General features: G+C 36.7%; 1 protein-coding gene across 5 annotated transcripts in view; it reads right to left on the bottom strand.

Moving 5' to 3' along the window:
* The window catches only part of LOC131677016 (twitchin), a 72,565-nt gene that overhangs the window by 41,824 nt on the left and 10,643 nt on the right, over positions 1–20,098 (bottom strand). For 4 of the 5 annotated variants that reach the window (XM_058956508.1, XM_058956512.1, XM_058956511.1 and 1 more), the window contains exons 2-7: positions 17,505–18,119; positions 15,799–15,820; positions 11,347–11,509; positions 11,150–11,291; positions 10,292–10,427; positions 9,918–10,121 (exon numbers count right to left, since the gene is read on the bottom strand). In XM_058956508.1, the coding sequence (XP_058812491.1) occupies positions 9,918–10,121; positions 10,292–10,427; positions 11,150–11,291; positions 11,347–11,509; positions 15,799–15,820; positions 17,505–17,814 (977 nt within the window). In that variant the 5' untranslated portion in view covers positions 17,815–18,119. The remainder of the gene's footprint in view (positions 1–9,917; positions 10,122–10,291; positions 10,428–11,149; positions 11,292–11,346; positions 11,510–15,798; positions 15,821–17,504; positions 18,120–20,098) is intronic. The other variant, XM_058956510.1, reaches the window with a different exon arrangement.

Here is a 20,098-nt window from a genome sequence, read left to right as displayed (position 1 = left end):
TCGAAAGCGTAGTGTTATAAACAAGAGTATTTTATGCTACAGGATTATTTCTTGATGTCGATATTTCCAAACAATCCTTGCGCACATCATTGCAACCTTCAGTGGTATTTTATTTCGTAAGAGAAGATTTGAAAGTGTTCTATATTCTGCTAATAGGATTCATTCACATATAAGTGATACATACTTCTTGGTAAAACTACCTTGTTCAGACTTTGCTTTTATGGGGTCTCTGATCATCAACGATCTACCGGGGTATACCAAAGATCATTGTCTCACTGTGATAAAGTACATCTATAACAAACCAAGAAAACACTAGAAATTCGGTTTGATGAGCTTTTTGCAGAAATAGCAAAAGCTTTGATAGAATCTGATAAGCGAAAATTCCATTTTTTTGATTTTTTAACACAATATAAATATTTCTCTGTATTTCTGCTATTACTATAGTGTGCTAATAGTGTAAGCGAAGTGTCACAAAGATTATCAGCCTTTTGTAATGAGTTGCAAGTAAACACAACCATCGTGTCGGTTTTACCCCAACAGTGATTTTTTTTTAAAAGCTGTAAAAAATATTGAATTTGTCAAACTCGTCTTCAATGCACCCAGTTGATCATAGGTAAGGCCGATAATAATAGATACTGAAAAACTGGTGATTTGAAAGGCTTTTGTTCGGTTTAAACCTTAAAATCTCCCAACAATATCTAACATCCAAACAAGTAAGAACGCTGCTGTCATATGTTTTGTTATTTTTTCAACATTCGACGAACAAACGTAAATCCAATTTGTCTTCAAATACTGTACACAATGGTCCTAATAATAAAGTGTTATCATGAAATGATAAAAAATGTGATTTCTAGGGAAAGTAGTAAGGCGTCGGTTTTACCCATCATTCCCCTACTTATGTAATATGGTAATAGTTTTTGTTTCAAACATGGGTGACAGGGTTAAACACGAAAACCTAATATAAACGAACAACAGTCAAACACAGTAAAATCATCAAATGTGTAAAATACATATTACATTGCAATTAAACAAATAGTATTCCATCAAAATTTCTTAAAGTAAGTTCTATCAAAACAGAACTAATATTACCTACTAGCTCTAATATTATTTGTTGCAATTTATTACAACTTTTTCGATTTGTAACAATGATTCAATTTTTAAAATTGGTAAACGATGATTTCGCCAACCACCTACAGTGTCGCACAGAGCAGTATTTGATTGAAAAACCCAGCCGAAATCATTCCAATACTTGTTTGCAATAGAAATTAATATTCAACTAATATTATATTTAAAATCAATGATTTAGTAAGAATCTGTAGTTTGTGTTCATTAACAAGTGCAAAAAGGTTTCTGGTCATGCCTTATCTATTATCTAAAAAAGATATTTTTTACATATTACATTTCCAAAGGATCCCAAGCAGCACTTGCAACATGTTCTAGAAAAATAACAAAAGTTATATGTTGCATTACAATACAACAGAATTGCAAAAAAACATGACTGTTGCATGTGTGAAACACAGCTGCTGCACGTTACATCTTAGTTATTTATTTGTGGTGCTTATGTTTTCTGAAACAATCAACTTTGACACATATTATTGATGTTTTTTGCAACGTGTTTGTGACTCTACTGCACAGCTAAATAATTTTGTTGCAAGCATCATCGCGTAAACTGGAGATAACATTATTATTCAACTTGTCAGCGAATTTGATTCCGGATACACTTATAAAACTTTTACTCAACTTCAGTTTGTAACATAGTAGAAATAAAAACAACCGCCATATTTATTGATAGAATGAATTCTTTCTCGATAAAAGTTGCTGACGAACAGTTAATATGCAAAGATTTTTTGATCGGAACTCAAAATTTTCATCATTAATATGTTTCAAATTTTTGATTACTCTCGAAAAAAACATATTTGAGCACAGTTCTTTGCGTACGATAAATAATTCACAAAATAAGTACAAAATTTATTGAGTTTATATCAACGTTGTTTTAAGGCCCTTTAAAAATATCAAAGTATTTTCAAAAATTACTCGATTCAATTTTGTTGGTTAAACATTTTCACCCACATTAATGATATTGTCATATTTGAATGTGAACATAATATTTATACTTTGTTTGCATAACAATTTCATGAAACACATTAAGTTTCATTTCATTTCGACAAAGTTGTTTTCAAAGCAATCGCTAGCATTATTGCAACAATCTTTGTTGTTATTATGATTCTTGGTACATCATTCGGAACAAATGAACATGTTGCCTATAAGCTCCGCCTCTTGCGCTTTTTTAATTGCATAACAGTTGAATAACGCTTGCTGCAGTAATATTTTCACAAATTACTGTGTGACATTGGTGTTGTAAAAACAGCTTATCAACATACCGTGTTGCTTGGGATGGGTGTATTGCAATTCACATTATTGAGGATTTCGGTTGATAAGAAATAAGCTTAGCAGATTTTGGGATATAATAACCAGGAATAGCATATTTGAAAGCTTTTTGCGTTATCTCGATTGGCCTTCTAGTCAAGTTCGCTTCGCCAAATATGGAAAGATCTTCTTCGGGAGAATGCTTATTTGTTTTGTTACAAGTCTCGAATTTCAAAGTGAGGTAATATAGCGTAATTGGTAAATCTATTGCCTTGTACGCAGCTCACCTGGGTTCAATTCCAAACCCCGCACATAGCGTTACACGGTGTGTCTAAAACCATTATTAACACAAAAAATTACCATAAATTTGGCATACGGCATTCGGAAGATACAGTATTCAAGCTGAGAAGATCTCAGTGAATTTCAAAATGATCCATCGAGAGATTTGAGAGAGATTGCGATTTGAAGTTTTATGACATTTTTCATAAGGCTACCAGAAAACACCCACGGTCCTATCTTTATAAACAAAAGAATATTTGTCTACGTATTTGGTATCTGGCATTCGAAAGATATAGTAATCAAGTATACCCGCTGCAAGTTTGAAAATATTTCATTGACGGAATCGAAAGTTATAACGATTTGAATGCGGTATGCGGTCATAGATGGGTTTGGAAGTTGGTTCAGTGTATTCCTACCGATTAGTTGTTTACATAAATCGCTCCAACTATTTTTACTTTTTGACGAGATTTGTGAAGTTTTTATCGTTGTTTGTCGTATTAATCGACTGAAATTTTGTTTTTAACATTGTTATTGTGCAGTGTGAATGTGTCTCCTGTTTGCTTTTGTGTTGCGAAAAAAACAGTGAAGAACGCAGAGATGCCAGGTACTTTTTTCAAATATCTGCAATAATTTTAAGTCTGGGGAGAACAAAAAATGTCAGGAAAGCTAGTGTAACCAAAAGCCTTTATATTCAAAAATCTGTAAATATCTGCATCCAAACTAAAAAATCTGCAAATATCTGCGTCATCGAAAAAATCTGCAGCTTAAATTAGAAGTCTGCGAATTTGCGGACTTGTCTGCAAATCTGGCATCAAGAACACAATTGAGTGAACTTCTGTGACTTAACCACCAAAACTTTCCACTGAACGCAGCGCCATCTATATTTCATTGTTCGCATTCTCAGATCGGCACGCATTATGGCAAGTGCATGCGATCACTGCGCGAAAAGCGTCAAATCGGATGACGACTTTATCGAATGTATGGGTTTTTGCAAAAATGTGGTACATATGCAATGTGGGAAACAAATTAACAAGTCGTTTTTGAAAAAAAAACTTGCGGAAAACCCAAATTTATTTTGGATGTGCAATGAATGTGTCAAGCTGATGAAGTTTGCTCGCTTTCGCGACACCGTTTCTTCACTTGGATCTGTTATCGCTGCTATCGCTGGGAAAACGGATGACGTCTGTGCTGAACTAAAGGCCGAGTTATCCAAAAATAACCAGCAAATTTCACACCTGGCTAGAAAGGTTTCAACAGCTACTCTAGTCCGGCCAAACTCCAGTACCTCTCGACCACCTCAGAAACGTCGTCGCGAGGATGGCCCTGATCCGAGCAATATTCTTGTTGGTGGTCTAAAGCTAGTCGATAATAGCAACATTGTTACGATTCCACCACCCGCGCCGTTGCTCTGGATGTATCTTTCCTGCTTTCATCCTAACGTTAGCAAAGAGACTGTCGAAAAAATGTCTAAAAAAGGACTAAATTGTAACGTTGAGATAAAGGTTATTCCGCTTGTTAAAAAAGGCATAGACGTCAGTACTTTGAACTTCATATCCTTCAAAGTTGGAGTTCACCCAAAGTACAGTGATGCAGCTCTTAACCCTGACACATGGCCGCAAGGCATACTGTTCAGGGAATTTGAAGACAGCCGTACCAAGAACATTTGGAGCCCGCCGACTGATTTTCCACCGCCTCCAGAAGCAGCATGTACTTCTCTAATGCAACCCGGCCCATCTATGGTCCTGCAGAGGACTCCGCAACGATTGGCCATGCCACTATATCAAGCTACACCGCCCTTGTGAAGGAGTATCGATGCCGATCACATACTGGGATGCAACGCAGTTGGTACTATGGAAGCCCTCGAGCCCCCCGCTGCAGTCGAGCCCTTGCCGCCAGCGTTCAGCAGTCGTCCCGGTCCTGTTTGTGTGGGTGGACAAAGGGTCTTCCAAGCCGCCTTTCTCGGCAAGTATTATACAAATTGTAACGATACAACGGTTGAACCGATTCACGCTTCTAGCTCATCGTACGACTCTCGCCGTAAGCTGCTACCACCCCATTCCTGCGCTCCGCATTCCGCCATCGGGTTTCAACGCATACTGGGACGCACCGCAGTTGGCACTATGGAAGCAAAACAATTTTAATGTGCTTAGACCACATGTTGATATTGTTTTTTGGCAAATCGCTGTATTCTGCTGTAAAACTTTTTCGAAAATATAAAGCTCCAAAATTGTCCATCTGGAATTATGTAACCTAAACCATAAATAACAGTTTTATTTAATTATTTATTGATATATTTATATATTTATTTATTTATTTATTTATTTATTTATTTATTTATTTATTTATTTATTTATTTATTTATTTATTTATTTATTTATTTATTTATTTATTTATTTATTTGCGTCCATCTAACTGTAAAGTAGACAGTCAGGATGGGAAAAAGCCCATCTGAGCTGGACACCTTCCGCGCCATTCTTAGATGGGCGCAAAAACACCATCTTTTAAAATCACAAATACAGATAATAATAATAACTAAAATTCATCTTAAGTACATACAAATCTTCACATTAAAAAGATGGGTGGGTAATGCCAGAGACATAACTGGAGTGAAGTAGAATACACTTTAGTCTGTTAATACGACAGCTACAATTTTGACTATCTTCTGATAGGTTGTATTAAAACCAGCTATTTCGTTATTTCTAATGAAAATACCGAAATATCGGTACACGTACATCGAAACCTAAAATATTCGAACGTATTTATCCTCATATGGTAACCCTGAAAAGAGCATTTAATGATAGTGAAACAATTCATTTGGTAACAGCAGAGAATCGGATATACTTGTACCGTTATTTCGCTATTTCCATTACAAACACCGAAATAACTTATTTAATAAAACCTTTGGAACCATCCATAAATGACGTGGCATTTTTTGGGTGATTTTTAACATCCCCCTCCCCCATCGTAGGTTTTCGTCACAAATTACGTAGCTTGACGGCAACTCTTCCCCTTGTCCCCGTAAATTTAAAAAAAAATGAAAAAACGATGTTAGTTATTCCCCTTTAAAAAGCTACGTAGCATGACACGACCCCCTACCCTTCATTTCGGTAATGTCGTTGACATCATACTTTCTAATTCTAATCTAAATCGTTAATCGCAATCACACTACCAGGCATGGGAAAAATTATTTCACGAAACGATCAATTTGAAATCATTCACCAACATGCTCTTACTGTGAAACCCGATCTCGGCAACCCTTCTTGTGCAGAGTTACGTGTTCGTGCGAAAGCGACAAGCAAAACACAGAACTGAAAAAAAGTGACAGCGCCCGGTTATGATTCATTCTCCATCGCATACGTAGTGTTTTGAATGAAAGCAGAAAGGATCGCAAATGAATGCATTCTTTCATTCACAAAGATTCATTTCAAAACATTCACCGGATCGTTCTAATAAAAAAAAACTTGTCGTTCTTGATTATAGACCTATGAAATTTTCACTTGGTGATCTCTTATTGTTGAGTAAGTAGTTGGCAATGTGTTGGTGGAAAAAAAATAACTTAAAACGATTCCGTGCATATCACAATATCAATTTCAAGTGGATTGTAGTGCAATCTACTTCTCAACATTGATTATAGTGTACATTTGCACTATAAAGTTGACCTAACCCAACCAGAGAATACAATGTCACATTCATTTGGGAACTAAAAGTTGATTCACTTGTGAATATTTACAGTACAATCTTCCGATTCAATCCGCGAATGAAGAACACGATCTTCTTCATTCAACATAGTACGTGTCATTCTTTTACTTGGCTCACATCTTCGGAAGTTCATCTCTACCTACGTTCAGTTGTGTTCTTTTGGAGAGTTTTAGTCGGATCGTGAATGAACGACTGAATGAAATGGCTGCTGTCAAAGCAATGAGCGGATTCGCCAAGAATCATGCGAATGAATGATAATTCCCAGCCCTGCACACTACCGCTTGTCAGAGGAAAACATACCAAAGAGCACACGCTAGTTACAACTTCATTGTATACACCACAGCGCACTCTGAAACGCGCGCCGTGGTGAATTTATCTGTACACGCACCTAACTCTACATATAATTTACAGAGAAAGAGAGCGCAGCTTTTTCACCAAACCAAACCCCATCGCCAATCCATTTATTCAGCTCCAAAAGAAAAAGCTTTCTGCTTTTTCTGTGGTGTGTTGTGTCTTATTGTATCTTCCGTGTATGCATGAAACTGGCACGCCCGTGCATCGTTAAAATGGAATACTACCAGCAGCGCCTGGCAGCAATCATCATGAGATGTATCATCCACCTACCACCGAACAATACGAGCTGACAAGAAAGGCAGCAGCTGATACGCCTACAACGTCAGAACACAAACCAACGAATTTTTCTTATGTTCCCTTTTTATACGTGTCGCAGCTCATTCGATGAAAAAGAGGGTAGTCCTAGCAACGCTCGCTGCTTGAGCGAATTGTACCGACCAATCATGGATCAGACAATTACTACTTTCATAAAATCCATTATTTTCGTTATTTTTAGTAATTGTGCATCCTACAGAATTGGATACAAAATTGTTGTACATATTTCCAATCAGATAACGCAATATTCTTATTTTTCCATTCAGTACAATGGCAGATATTCGCGTTCAAAAATATTCTCTTGATTGAGAGATTTTTGGTCCAATTGTTCCTGCTTTTTAAAGCGGCCCTTACACAAGTTCACCATTTTTGTCAATACTAGAGAGTGTTGACAAAAGTATTGTACGTATAAGGGCCGCTTAACACGGAGCTGCACAAATTAATCCACGGAGATGAATCCTAATAATCACCTTCTTTCCCGGTGTTGACATACAGTCTGCGTACATCTGACAAGTGGAATTGCTGAAACCGACTGAAATGAGAATTTGCGTATTTTTGAACATATATTCACTCAACGAAAATACAGTTTTTGGAATGTAAAAATAAATAAAAATGGCAGACTTATAAATAATCTCGCGCAGCAGGTCGCCGCGGACAACTCAAACTCCGTGTAAGATTTGGCTCGTTTTTTTAGCAGAAACCAAAAAGTCCTTATTCAAAAAACTTTTCTGCACGGGATAGACTATTTTATGGTGATTGAAATTTTAAATATTTTACTATTTTTTTAATTAAGTAGATTTCTTCATCCAGGCTTAACTTTTAATCCAGGTTTAACGCACTGGATTAAAAGTTAAACAAGGGTGAGTAAATCGACCCTAAGTGCGTTAAGAAAATGGAATAAAATGAGATTTCTTAAATACTTTTTTTAATTCAGTCTGCGCAAAATAAAATTATCTAAAAACAATATACATATTTGCATTCATAGCATTTATAGTTTTTTGTACTCGCGCACGGAATTTTGAAAAACATGGTTTTTATAAAACAGGCTTTAAAGCTTTCAAAAGCAAAAATAATCAAATTAAGGTAAACTTATAGGCATGAGATATTAATCAGCTAGTCTAGTTTATATGTTAACGCAAAAAAATATTTGATTCCGCGTTTAACATTTTATTCATAAAAATCGGTCTAAAAATGAAGGAGTTCTTCAACTTTTCCCTAATTAGAAATTCTCTCGCATGGAATTTTAAGCGAAAAATGCACTTTCGATATAGCCGCTGTGGGGCAATGCCGATTATATTTCGTCGCCGTTGTGCTATCCTACGACAAACGCCATTTAGCACATTTCGAGAAAGTCGCACTCACGCGTGTCATATGTGTATTGCTGTCAGAGATGCCAGATTTGCAGACATGTCTGCAAATTCGCAGACTTTTAATTTTAGCTGCAGGTTTTTTCGATGACGCAGATGTTTGCAGATTTTTTAGTTTGGTTGCAGATATTTACAGATTTTTGAATATAAAGGCTTTTGGTTACACTAGCTTTCCTGGCATTTTTTGTTCTTCCCAGACATTTAAAATTATTATTGCAGACATTTGAAAAAAGTGTCTGGCATCTCTGATTGCTGTCAAAATTTGTATGGCGTGTCATAATCGTGCACGAAAAATTTTCCGTTGAAAAAAGCATCACTTATTAATTTTTATTCATATCTTTAGCTTTAGTTGGTCTCTAAACAATCAGTGAGATGCATTTTGAAGGAAATGAGTCAGGGAATCTAGAAAAAATAGTTATTTTGGGTTACAGTGTTGCCAAATATACCATCTTTCCAGTTTAAAACAAAAAATGCATTTTTCTCACAATTCGTGTATTTTTATTTTGAAAATGATTATGCCATTGTTGATTCTCAGATAGTTTTACATACGGAAACATCTAATACATCAAGATAACTTGAGCTAATCCCCAGACACAGTGATTTGAAGCCAAAAATTAAACATTTATCAGTACATTTCTCGCAATATCTCAGTAATCAAACAAAATGTCAAAATTTTGAACACGCCACTTTGTAGAGATTTTTTTGGGCGAGTAATGTGGCATATCTAACTCAGTTTACCCCAAAATGGCGTTTATCATAAGATAGCGCAACAGCGACGTTTTGCAATACCACATAAACCCCTTAAGAGTCATGGGAGCCAATTGCTAATTTGTAAAAACTGAATAACTCTGCCATTTTTTGCCCAATATTGATGATTAAAAAATTGTTGAACGTGTTCCTTCGACTTATCGCTAGAACTAGGACATGGCTTTGAAAAAATGTTGAACCATTTGCTATTTTTAATGAAAAATCGCAAAAAATGGCAATTTTCATACTGTTGTCCCAAAATAGTTCTTACAAAACAAAATAGCATACCGTTGGAAAGAACTTCAAAAAAAAATTTGAAAATTTTTCAAACATTGTTTTTTGTTGCATTTGATGAGATCTACAATCTATACTAGTTCGCTTGAACAGTTCAAAAGCACTGTAGCACCGTGTTATCGAAAAATCTTTCGCAAGCTTCAGACAACTAGGAAGTAGAAACGATTTACGGATGGGCCAATTGAGTTTTCCAAAATGTTTTTAGCAGTCCATTGTATATCTTCCTATCGATACACTAATGTAGCACCGTGACAATGCTTTAAGTCTTTCCGATTATACCCCATTAACTAATAACTAACAACCCTCTATCTCACTTCCGAACGTCCATAAACATTGTAGCAAATGAATGCCTAATGAAATACTATGTAACCTATTAATTACTTGAAAACCAAATTGCACCTCAACTGGCAAATAGCTCAATCAACCCTGCCCCCCCCCCCCCCTCGCTACACTGCCTTTCTGCGGGAATCACCGAATGTCCGGAGCAAAACTTACACTAATTTCGCGCTCGAGTCGAAGTTCAGGTTAATAGTCGCCGTGGAATCACCGTGCTTGTTCTTCGCCAGGAAGTTATACACGCCCCGGTCTAACTGCTTCACGTCCTTGATCGTAAACCGTATCAGATAGCAGTGGTTCTGATCTTCCTCTACCTCACTTTGGAATCTGCCACCCATTTGAACTTCGCTCTTTTCATGGTACCTAATTTTGTTCAGTGTATTCGGTTGTTTATTTTGGTTTCAGTTCGTCACAAAAAGTCGTGAGGGGATAGGGGGAAAACAAAAAGGTTAGGATTTGTCACGACGAAGACTTCACAGGTTACTTAGGGTGACTACTATTAATAAAGAAAGAAACTACGAAAGAACACTTGCCATGTGTATGTTGGTTTCGGATCACCGATACATCTACACTCAAATATAATATTCTTGCCGTCATCCGATTGTCGTGTGACAGGTCGTTCGGTAAAGGCTGGTTTAAAACCATCCGCTGGTATTGGAACTTCCTCACCTAGAGTGGGGGAAAATATGCGGGAAAGCAATATTTGTGGTTTAAAATGGTCTCGAATACGAATCTAATGGTTGAAATAGTTTTTCACCATGTTACGGAACTCTCAATACATTTATTTTTGAACAATTCTAAAGAGCGCTTTTTTCGTTCTTTCTACCGAACATTTAATCCTCCTGGATAATACACTTTTCCGGCACTCTCAATACCTTCTCAGTAAAATGAATAACCATTTATTTTTAATTCACAGATCTTTCGGTTTTTGTTGGTAGCTATTTTAAAGCGACTTTCATTTTTCAAACAACAAATCAGCCGATATTGTTGTTACGATAGCAATTACAGCAGTGTACGAGTATTTCGAACAAACAATAAAAGTGATTGAAAACAGTGACCGTGGAAAACAACTATTTACAAAACAAGGTAAGAGAATAATGTAGAAGCTGGTATGAGGCTGAATTATAAAAGTATAATAAAATGATCACAATTTCGTCTACCATTCTGAAGGGATCTGTGTCAAGTTGTGATCATTTTTTTGAAAACGAAAAATATCTACAAATAAAAACATTCGCGAAAACAAAACCATAGAAAGTAGGGAAAACGAGTAAAGAAAATAAAATGAAATGGATAACAAAAAAAACATTTTGAGATGAAGACTCATACTAAAAAGGCGACGACACGAATGATGTACAAATCAATAGGAACACAACTACGGCAGCCATACTTACTGTCAAAGTTCAAACTGATCGTAGCACTTGATTCGCCCAGCTCGTTCTTGGCTGTGACCTTGTACTTGCCCGAATCCTCAAACGACACATTGTCGACCTCTAGTGTTACGAAGTAAAGCTTGCCATCGTTCGTTTCCTTAAACTGAGAGAGCAAAAATCATTACAGAACTGAATGACAACTGAACGCACCGGCATACCTTATGCCTTGGGGTAAAGTCGATGACCTTGTTGTTGTGGGCCCACCGGATTTGTGGCTTCGGATCGGCCTGAATCTGACACTCGAAGATCAACCGTTTGCCGTCGTTCTCCTGCTGGATCGAGGGCTTTTTGATGAAGGTTGGCGCAAGGCCGTCGATTTGTCTGTGGAAAGCGGTACAGTTAGTGTTGAGCGGGAGCAGAAAGATTCAGCGAACTCAAACTACAAGCGAATAAAATTCTAATTTAATTAATCAAGTCACTGAAGAAACGGAGTTAATACGAGCAATACATCGTGTTGATTGGATAAGGTATCTTGTTGACTTGACGGAATGTGACCAGTATTTGATACCAGATGAATATGCGGGCTCGGGGTAAAGTAGAAAAACTTATCCACGATTGTACATGGCCAGACAACATTGCCCTTTTCGTAATATGTTAATAGTCCTTATTTTAAGAACAGTTGCTCACGTCATCTACCCTGTAAGAGGAAGTCATCCTACATTAGTCTCCTGCGTCGAACGTTTGTTCAATAAACGCCCGACATTTCTAACAGGGTATTGCATTACCGGTGGCGTAATCTATTGTCAAATCAAAGGCCAATAACGAATTACGGATATAACGATGTAGTCCGCCATTATCGATCATAAAAATCTGGATAGAAAGAACTGCGGAGGTTCCGTTTTGGAGCGTTTGGATTCGTTTTTATCATTCAAAATCGTATCCCTGCGAGCATCTCCCTATCCTGACAACATTAGACGTGCTACCAAATATTGTCGGTGCATACAAACAATGGATTGCTAAAACCAATCACCATATCAAAATATGCTCTTTTCTGTATACTTTTTGACAACATACCATTCAAAAACCTTATAGTATATAATGACATGAGATAGGTTTTTTTGACGAATTTTGTTCAAAGGGGGGAGTAAAGGAGAATTTCAAAATCGAATTTGCATTTTCGATGCCAAATGACTTCAAAATGCATGAAACGTCGAGATTTGATGCAATCTCGAAAAATAAATTTTTTAACGAAAGTTCATTTTTGGACTTTTTTGGTTCAAAGGGGCGAAAATTTCAGAATCGGGCTGGTATTTTTGATGCCAAATGACTTCAAAATGTATAAAGCGTCAAAATTTGATGCAACCACACAAATTTTTTTTTGACGAAAATTTACTTTTTTTGACGAATTTTGTTCAAAGGGGGGAGTAAAGGAAAATTTCAAAATCGAATTTGCATTTTCGATGCCAAATGACTTTAAAATGCATGAAACGTCGAGATTTGATACAATCTCGGCAAATATTTTTTTTAACGAAAGTTCATTTTTGGACTTTTTTGGTTCAAACGGGCGAAATGCTCAAAATCGGGCTGGTATTTTTGATGCCAAATGACTTCAAAATGTATAAAGCGTCAAAATTTGATATAATCTCACAAACATTTTTTTGACGAAAATTGACTTTTTTGACGAATTTTGTTCAAAGGGGGGAGTAAAGGAAAATTTCAAAATCGAATTTGCATTTTCGATGCCAAATGACTTTTAAATGCATGAAACGTCGAGATTTGATGCAATCTCGAAAAATAATTTTTTTTAACGAAAGTTCATTTTTGGACTTTTTTGGTTCAAAGGAGCGAAAATTTCAGAATCGGGCTGGTATTTTTGATGCCAAATGACTTCAAAATGTATAAAGCGTCAAAATTTGATGCAATAACACAAAAAAATTTTTGACGAAAATTGACTTTTTTTGACGAATTTTGTTCAAAGGGGGGTGTAAAGGAAAATTTCAAAATCGAATTTGCATTTTCGATGCCAAATGACTTTAAAATGCATGAAACGTCGAGATTTGATGCAATCTCGAAAAATAATTTTTTTACGAAAGTTCATTTTTGGACTTTTTTGGTTCAAAGGGGCGAAAATTTCAAAATCGGGCTGGTATTTTTGATGCCAAATGACTTCAAAATGTATAAAGCGACTTTAATGACTTTAAAATGCATGAAACGTCGAGATTTGATACAATCTCGGCAAATATTTTTTTTAACGAAAGATCATTTTTGGACTTTTTTGTTTCAAAGGGGCGAAATTTTCAAAATCGGGCTGGTATTTTTGATGCCAAATGACTTCAAAATGCATAAAGCGTCAAAATTTGATGTAATCTCACAAATTTTTTTTTGACGAAAATTAACTTTTTTTGACGAATTTTGTTCAAATGGGGGAGTAAAGGAAAATTTCAAAATCGAATTTGCATTTTCGATGCCAAATGACTTTAAAATGCATGAAACGTCGAGATTTGATGCAATCTCGAAAAATATTTTTTTTACGAAAGTTCATTTTTGGACTTTTTTGGTTCAAAGGGGCGAAATTTTCAAAATCGGGCTGGTATTTTTGATGCCAAATGACTTCAAAATGTATAAAGCGACTTTAATGACTTTAAAATGCATGAAACGTCGAGATTTGATACAATCTCGGCAAATATTTTTTTTAACGAAAGTTCATTTTTGGACTTTTTTGGTTCAAACGGGCGAAATGCTCAAAATCGGGCTGGTATTTTTGATGCCAAATGACTTCAAAATGTATAAAGCGTCAAAATTTGATATAATCTCACAAACATTTTTTTGACGAAAATTGACTTTTTTTGACGAATTTTGTTCAAAGGGGGGAGTAAAGGAAAATTTCAAAATCGAATTTGCATTTTCGATGCCAAATGACTTTAAAATGCATGAAACGTCGAGATTTGATGCAATCTCGAAAAATATATTTTTAACGAAAGTTCAATTTTGGACTTTTTTGGTTCAAAGAGGCGAAATTTTCAAAATCGGGCTGGTATTTTCGATGCCAAATGACTTTAAAATGCATGAACGTCGAGATTTGATGCAATCTCGAAAAATATTTTTTTTAACGAAGGTTCATTTTTGGACTTTTTTGGTTCAAAGGGGCGAAATTTTCAAAATCGGGCTGGTATTTTTGATGCCAAATGACTTCAAAATGTATAAAGCGTCAAAATTTGATGTAATCTGTAATCTGTAATCGAATTTGCATTTTCGATGCCAAATGACTTTAAAATGTATGAAACGTCGAGATTTGATGCAATCTCGAAAAATAATTTTTTAACGAAGGTTCATTTTTGGACATTTTTGGTTCAAAGGGGCGAAATTTTCAAAATCGGGCTGGTATTTTTGATGCCAAATGACTTCAAAATGTATAAAGCGTCAAAATTTGATGCAATCTCACAAAAATTTTTTTGACGAAAATTGACTTTTTTGACGAATTTTGTTCAAAGGGGGGAGTAAAGGAAAATTTCAAAATCGAATTTGCATTTTCGATGCCAAATGACTTTTAAATGCATGAAACGTCGAGATTTGATGCAATCTCGAAAAATAATTTTTTTAACGAAAGTTCATTTTTGGACTTTTTTGGTTCAAAGGGGCGAAAATTTCAAAATCGGGCTGGTATTTTTGATGCCAAATGACTTCAAAATGTCAAAATTTGATGTAATCTCACAAAAAAATTTTTGACGAAAATTGACTTTTTTTGACGAATTTTGTTCAAAAAGGGGAGTAAAGAAAAATTTCAAAATCGAATTTGCATTTTCGATGCCAAATGACTTTAAAATGCATGAAACGTCGAGATTTGATGCAATCTCGAAAAATATATTTTTAACGAAAGTTCAATTTTGGACTTTTTTGGTTCAAAGGGGCGAAATTTTCAAAATCGGGCTGGTATTTTTGATGCCAAATGACTTCAAAATGTATAAAGCGTCAAAATTTGATGTAATCTCACAAAAAAATTTTTGACGAAAATTGACTTTTTTGACGTATTAGTCTATATAAAAAGGGCCACGGAAATTCCAAATAAAATCATATGTTATTGTAATTTCCATTCCAGTAGAAGTTTAGTGAAATATTCGAAAACAAAACTATATTTCTTAAAACTAATAAATTAGTAAACTTAAGATGCGGGCACATAACGCTAGGTACAGTTGATTTTTTGATAAAATTGCAAATTTTGGAATTTAACAAACTAATTTCAACTTCGGATCATACAATAGGAATAGAAGCAACCCTTCGCATGTGTCCGCATCGTCAACAGATCTATATAGCGAACACTACGCACCGTTCTCGCTTCTCCACTCGCTCTAGCGGAAGTTTTCCAGCAGTAGTTCAACAATCGGCAAACAGGTGTCAGTTTAGTGAAAGCAAGCGGAAGCATGTTGAAAGCAGCGTGAAGCAAAGATAAAATAAAGATTTTAAATTTGATTATTTGCTGTAAGCTGAAAACTATTGTACGAAACATCTGTTAGGACCAAAGTGTGGACACACGGTAACAATTTTGGCAATTAAAATCACATCAGCTCCTTTGTGTTAAGCTAGAAATGTAATCGTGTGTTCCCAGCTTAACACTTAAACGAAAACATAAAACAGTAAAACAAATGAAATGAATACGTTCATCAATAACTTACTTTTCGACGGGTTCATCAACAGCTGTTTGATTGTCACGCATACATTAACGTTGATTGTTATGCAAATTACACGGATTCGATGGACAATATTGCATTGTTTTAGTTACGTACGGAAACGTAATATATGGAAGTAGAAAACAGATGTCAGAATAAGTGTTATGCAGATAAATCAACTTACGAATCAATGAGGATGAAATGATTGAGAAATGAGAGAAATAATCCCCACCAACTTAATCGATTTTGAAAAAGGCTCACTTGGTTAGGCACAAGTAATTATTTTGTTAGCAGAAAAATGGTGAAGTAAATCTGGACGAAAAAATAAACTGATCCTCAAACTCTTATACCCACTTCGATTCCTACCACGTCGAACCCAACCCAATTGCAATCCGGATAATCAACCACGAGTTGGTCTATGGATTATTTATAGAGAACAAAGAGGGAAGCCCTAATAGCTATGTCAACCAATCGAGCACTATCAGAATCCACCTCTGGAATCCCCGGGCTAAAACTGGATTCTGTTTGTGATCAATTGGGTGACTTACTTTGGCTAACCACATGTGCCACCTTTGGTGTATGGTCTTATTTGCCTATATTTACAACCCAAAAATGTAAACGCAAAGCTTGGGAATCTAAATCATCATTATCAGTGGCGGATCCAGTGGGAGGGTCCTAGGGATCCCTCTCCAAAATGTTCAACTTGTAGAGAAATTTTAAATTAGTTTGAATTTTATATTAGTTTAAAACTCAAAAAGTGACGGCGCCGGTGGTTGAGTGGTAAGCGTGACCGCCACTCATTCCAATTTGCCTGGGTTCAATTCCAGTCGAGGTCGTTGAGATTTTTCTGAAGTGAAAAAATCTGTGGTCACGTCTTCCTTCGGAAGGGAAGTAAAGCTGTTGGTCCCCGGTCTATGAGTTTGGTGGATCGATATCTAGTCCAGATAGTGAAGTCACCTCTCTGGCGTCGGTAAAGAAGAAGTGATCCAACGTCTATACTCTTACTAACAAAAATATCCTCCTGTGATACTTGTGGAGTGCGCAGTAGTATAAGCAAAAGCAAGTATCGGACATTCCTTCCTTTTCCTTCCGCGATCTACGTTCGGGCCTGGCCGGCGCCGGTATTGATCAATACTTTAGGATTACCAGGAGTTGCACATTGAAAGATGTTTCGCTATTCCCAAGCATAATTATCTACTTGTTCTCTGTGCAACTTCAGCTAGTCCAGATCAATAACGGAGTAGCGGCCAGGGGAGGACGCACAAGCTCAAGCTCAGGGTAGAAAGACTACCCAAAGTAGGATTCAGTTGAGATCCTGAAGAAAACCTTCGACTTGATGGCGACCACAACGATGCTAGGAGAGGACAACACTTGGTGTTTTTCAGCGGAAAATGCTGCGAACTATCTACGGCGGAAAATGAAATGCGGCGGATGACATTTGACCATAACCTAATTCATAAAATGATAAACCAGATAAACGGAAAGGTTTTTAACACGAACAGTATGAACTAGGGGTGAAGTGGTAGTTACTGAATGGAACATGAAACATGAATGATCATAGACAGTTAATGGATGATATTTTCGTTTATGGCATGGCACTACAGTGTAGTCAGAGATACAATAGAATGTAATTTTCTAACAACGCTGCATCACCATGTACCAACGAAAACGCCATACCTAAATATGTAACGAAACCAGAACAATCTACTTACGACTAAAGTTCAGATTGATGGAGGCGGACACCTCACCCATGCGGTTCTTGGCCTTAACCTTGTACAGACCGGCATCGGTGTCGATCACATCGTCCAGCTCCAGCACCACAAAGTACTTGTTCTCGCCGAACGATTGGATCTTGAACTTGGTGCGGGCATTCTGTGACAGCAGTTCCTCACTACGGTACCACTCGATCGCCGGTTTCGGCTTCGCGATCAACTGACACTCGAACACTAACCGATTGCCGTCGTCCTCCTGGCGCAGCTGGGGCTTCTGGGTGAAGCTCGGTGCAAAGTCATGGTCCGCCATGGTTTACACGCATAAAATCACTGCTAGAAAACACTGTGACCACACTAATCCTTGATTTGATGCTTGCTTTAGATACGGGATCCCGGCTGTACGCACATTTACACTGACTCTGCAGAGAGGTTGACCCTCCTGAATGTGGGGCACTTGTTGTTGTTTCACTTTCGTTTCGGACAGAAATCGATCCGATATGGTAAGACTTTCACGAATTTTCACCTCTGGCGTTCCACGACCTGTTCACGTTTTTTTCCACTTCCTTGTAAACTTTCCTACTCGCTGTTGTATAATACAAATGCTACGTTTCCGTTCTGGGGAAAGAGAAATGAAGAAATGAGAATTTTGATTCATGTGTAAATTCTAATTGCATTCAGAATCAGTTAAAGAGAGGGCGGTAGATTTGCGTTGACAATTGAGCGGTCTATATCTTTCGCAGGACTAGAAGAACCCACTGAGACGTCCAAAAAAATGTTTCAAAATCGTTCAACACGGGTCCATCCATGGACGTTCGTTGAACGGTTATTTGGACGTTGTCCAAATTGGTCCCACGAACGTCCTTCATTGGACGATTTTGAAACCAACCGTTCTTAGAGGGAAGGAGCAACATTTATGGGGACATTCAAGCAGGGTGGCCAGATAGAATTCCTTAACCCTTTCATGCCCAACTTTTTTCTAGTGCATGTAGGGTTTCAAAACTATTTTTCCTTTAAAACGGTGGGGCCAAGAAACTCGAAAAACCTTTTTTCAGAAAGGTAGGTGCTTTCCTTGCAGTGCTAGAAGCTGCTCAATTTTTACTTTCCAATGCTCAGTACAATTCTCCTAGAGTATTTACAATAGTCCAACTGCGTGAAAAACGTAGCCAAAATAGTCTAAATTGATAAGTTTTATCAGTTTTCACTAATATTGCAACATAACGAAGTTATATGAAAAATTCATTTTCCGTCGTAAACGTAAACGGTTCCTGGCAGCACTGCTCCATTGGAGTTCAATCAGACTAATTGCAATAATTTCAGTTCTAGAGCCGATCCTTATAAATGTTAATGCTCAAATGAAAGCCAATAGCCACATTTATTAGCCTTACTTGTTTTCGTGAGCAAATCTTGCCTCAATCAAAAGTTATAGGTGCTCAAAAACGTTGTTGTCCACAAACAACCAGGCATGAATGGGTTAATATCGGTAGGGTCACTAAAGTTTATCGGTAGTTATCGGTAGTCCGGGTTGTTGTCCCAAAAACGTAGTGTTGACATAGAATTGTAGAATACTGAAAACACAGATCTCAGACAAAATCCAACCCAAAAATGAATGTTGAGTAGGATGTGTCCAAAATCAATAAAAATCGGAAGTTTTCGGTAGGGATAATAAAATATCGGTAGTTTTCCCTTTGTTGTCTGTGAATCGGTAGGGAAGACCAAAATCGGTAGGACTACCGATAATTCGGTAGGTCTGGCCACCCTGCATTCAAGTGTACTGAGGTGCTCTCTACAAAAGTTTAGAGAAAAATCAGAAATATGTAAACAAACATCGTGCATTTTATTCACATTTTTCAGCACGGGATTTAAAGCATTTAGTTTATGAAAAGCTTAGTATTTTCTTAATAATGTCGTCAAATAATTGGTCTCGAATCATATTTTGCAATCTATTTGTCAGTTCAACATGAAACGAGCGCACAATAACGAAAACTTATCATCACCTTCACTAGAGTCGCTTAATATTTACATTTTTCGATATGATATTTCTGAATGGTAACCGACTGAAAACGGTGGTAATTTAGACTGAGACAAATTTCCGAAATATCTATTATCGGTTTTTTATGGTTAAAATGTGGTAGGTTCACGAAAAATAAGCAAATTATGAAGATTTTGGTAAGTGTTTTTTCCGAGTTATTTTAACCTCCACGCTCTTCTCTCGCTCGAGACATCCCTATACAACTATCGCTCCCTGCACGAAACGTAACCTTTCTCATTCCGACTAACGTGCGTGCGTATGGTGCAAATCAAATGCGATTCGCTTTGGTGCGAGGAGTTACCTGATTATTATTTGACAGTTAAATGACGCTTTAATTCCCCTATTGACACACTGTTTTGTTTGGAATTTTTAGTCAATGTATTCGAACACCTCAACCCAATCAAAGATTGTTTGAAACATCCTTGTACTAGCAGATACATGTATTTCGACCATAAATCGAGATCGAAATACATTTAGAGCTGTCAATAATATCTCTATAAAGTATTGCTTGTGGTTGTGGCACTAAAAACTGGATTCTAACCGCACTGCGCACTTACTATTCTTC

Source organism: Topomyia yanbarensis, chromosome 1 (genome assembly GCF_030247195.1).
Source record: "Topomyia yanbarensis strain Yona2022 chromosome 1, ASM3024719v1, whole genome shotgun sequence".
Classification (NCBI taxonomy): Eukaryota; Metazoa; Arthropoda; class Insecta; order Diptera; family Culicidae; genus Topomyia; species Topomyia yanbarensis.
This window is presented reverse-complemented; position numbering and strand designations above follow the sequence as displayed.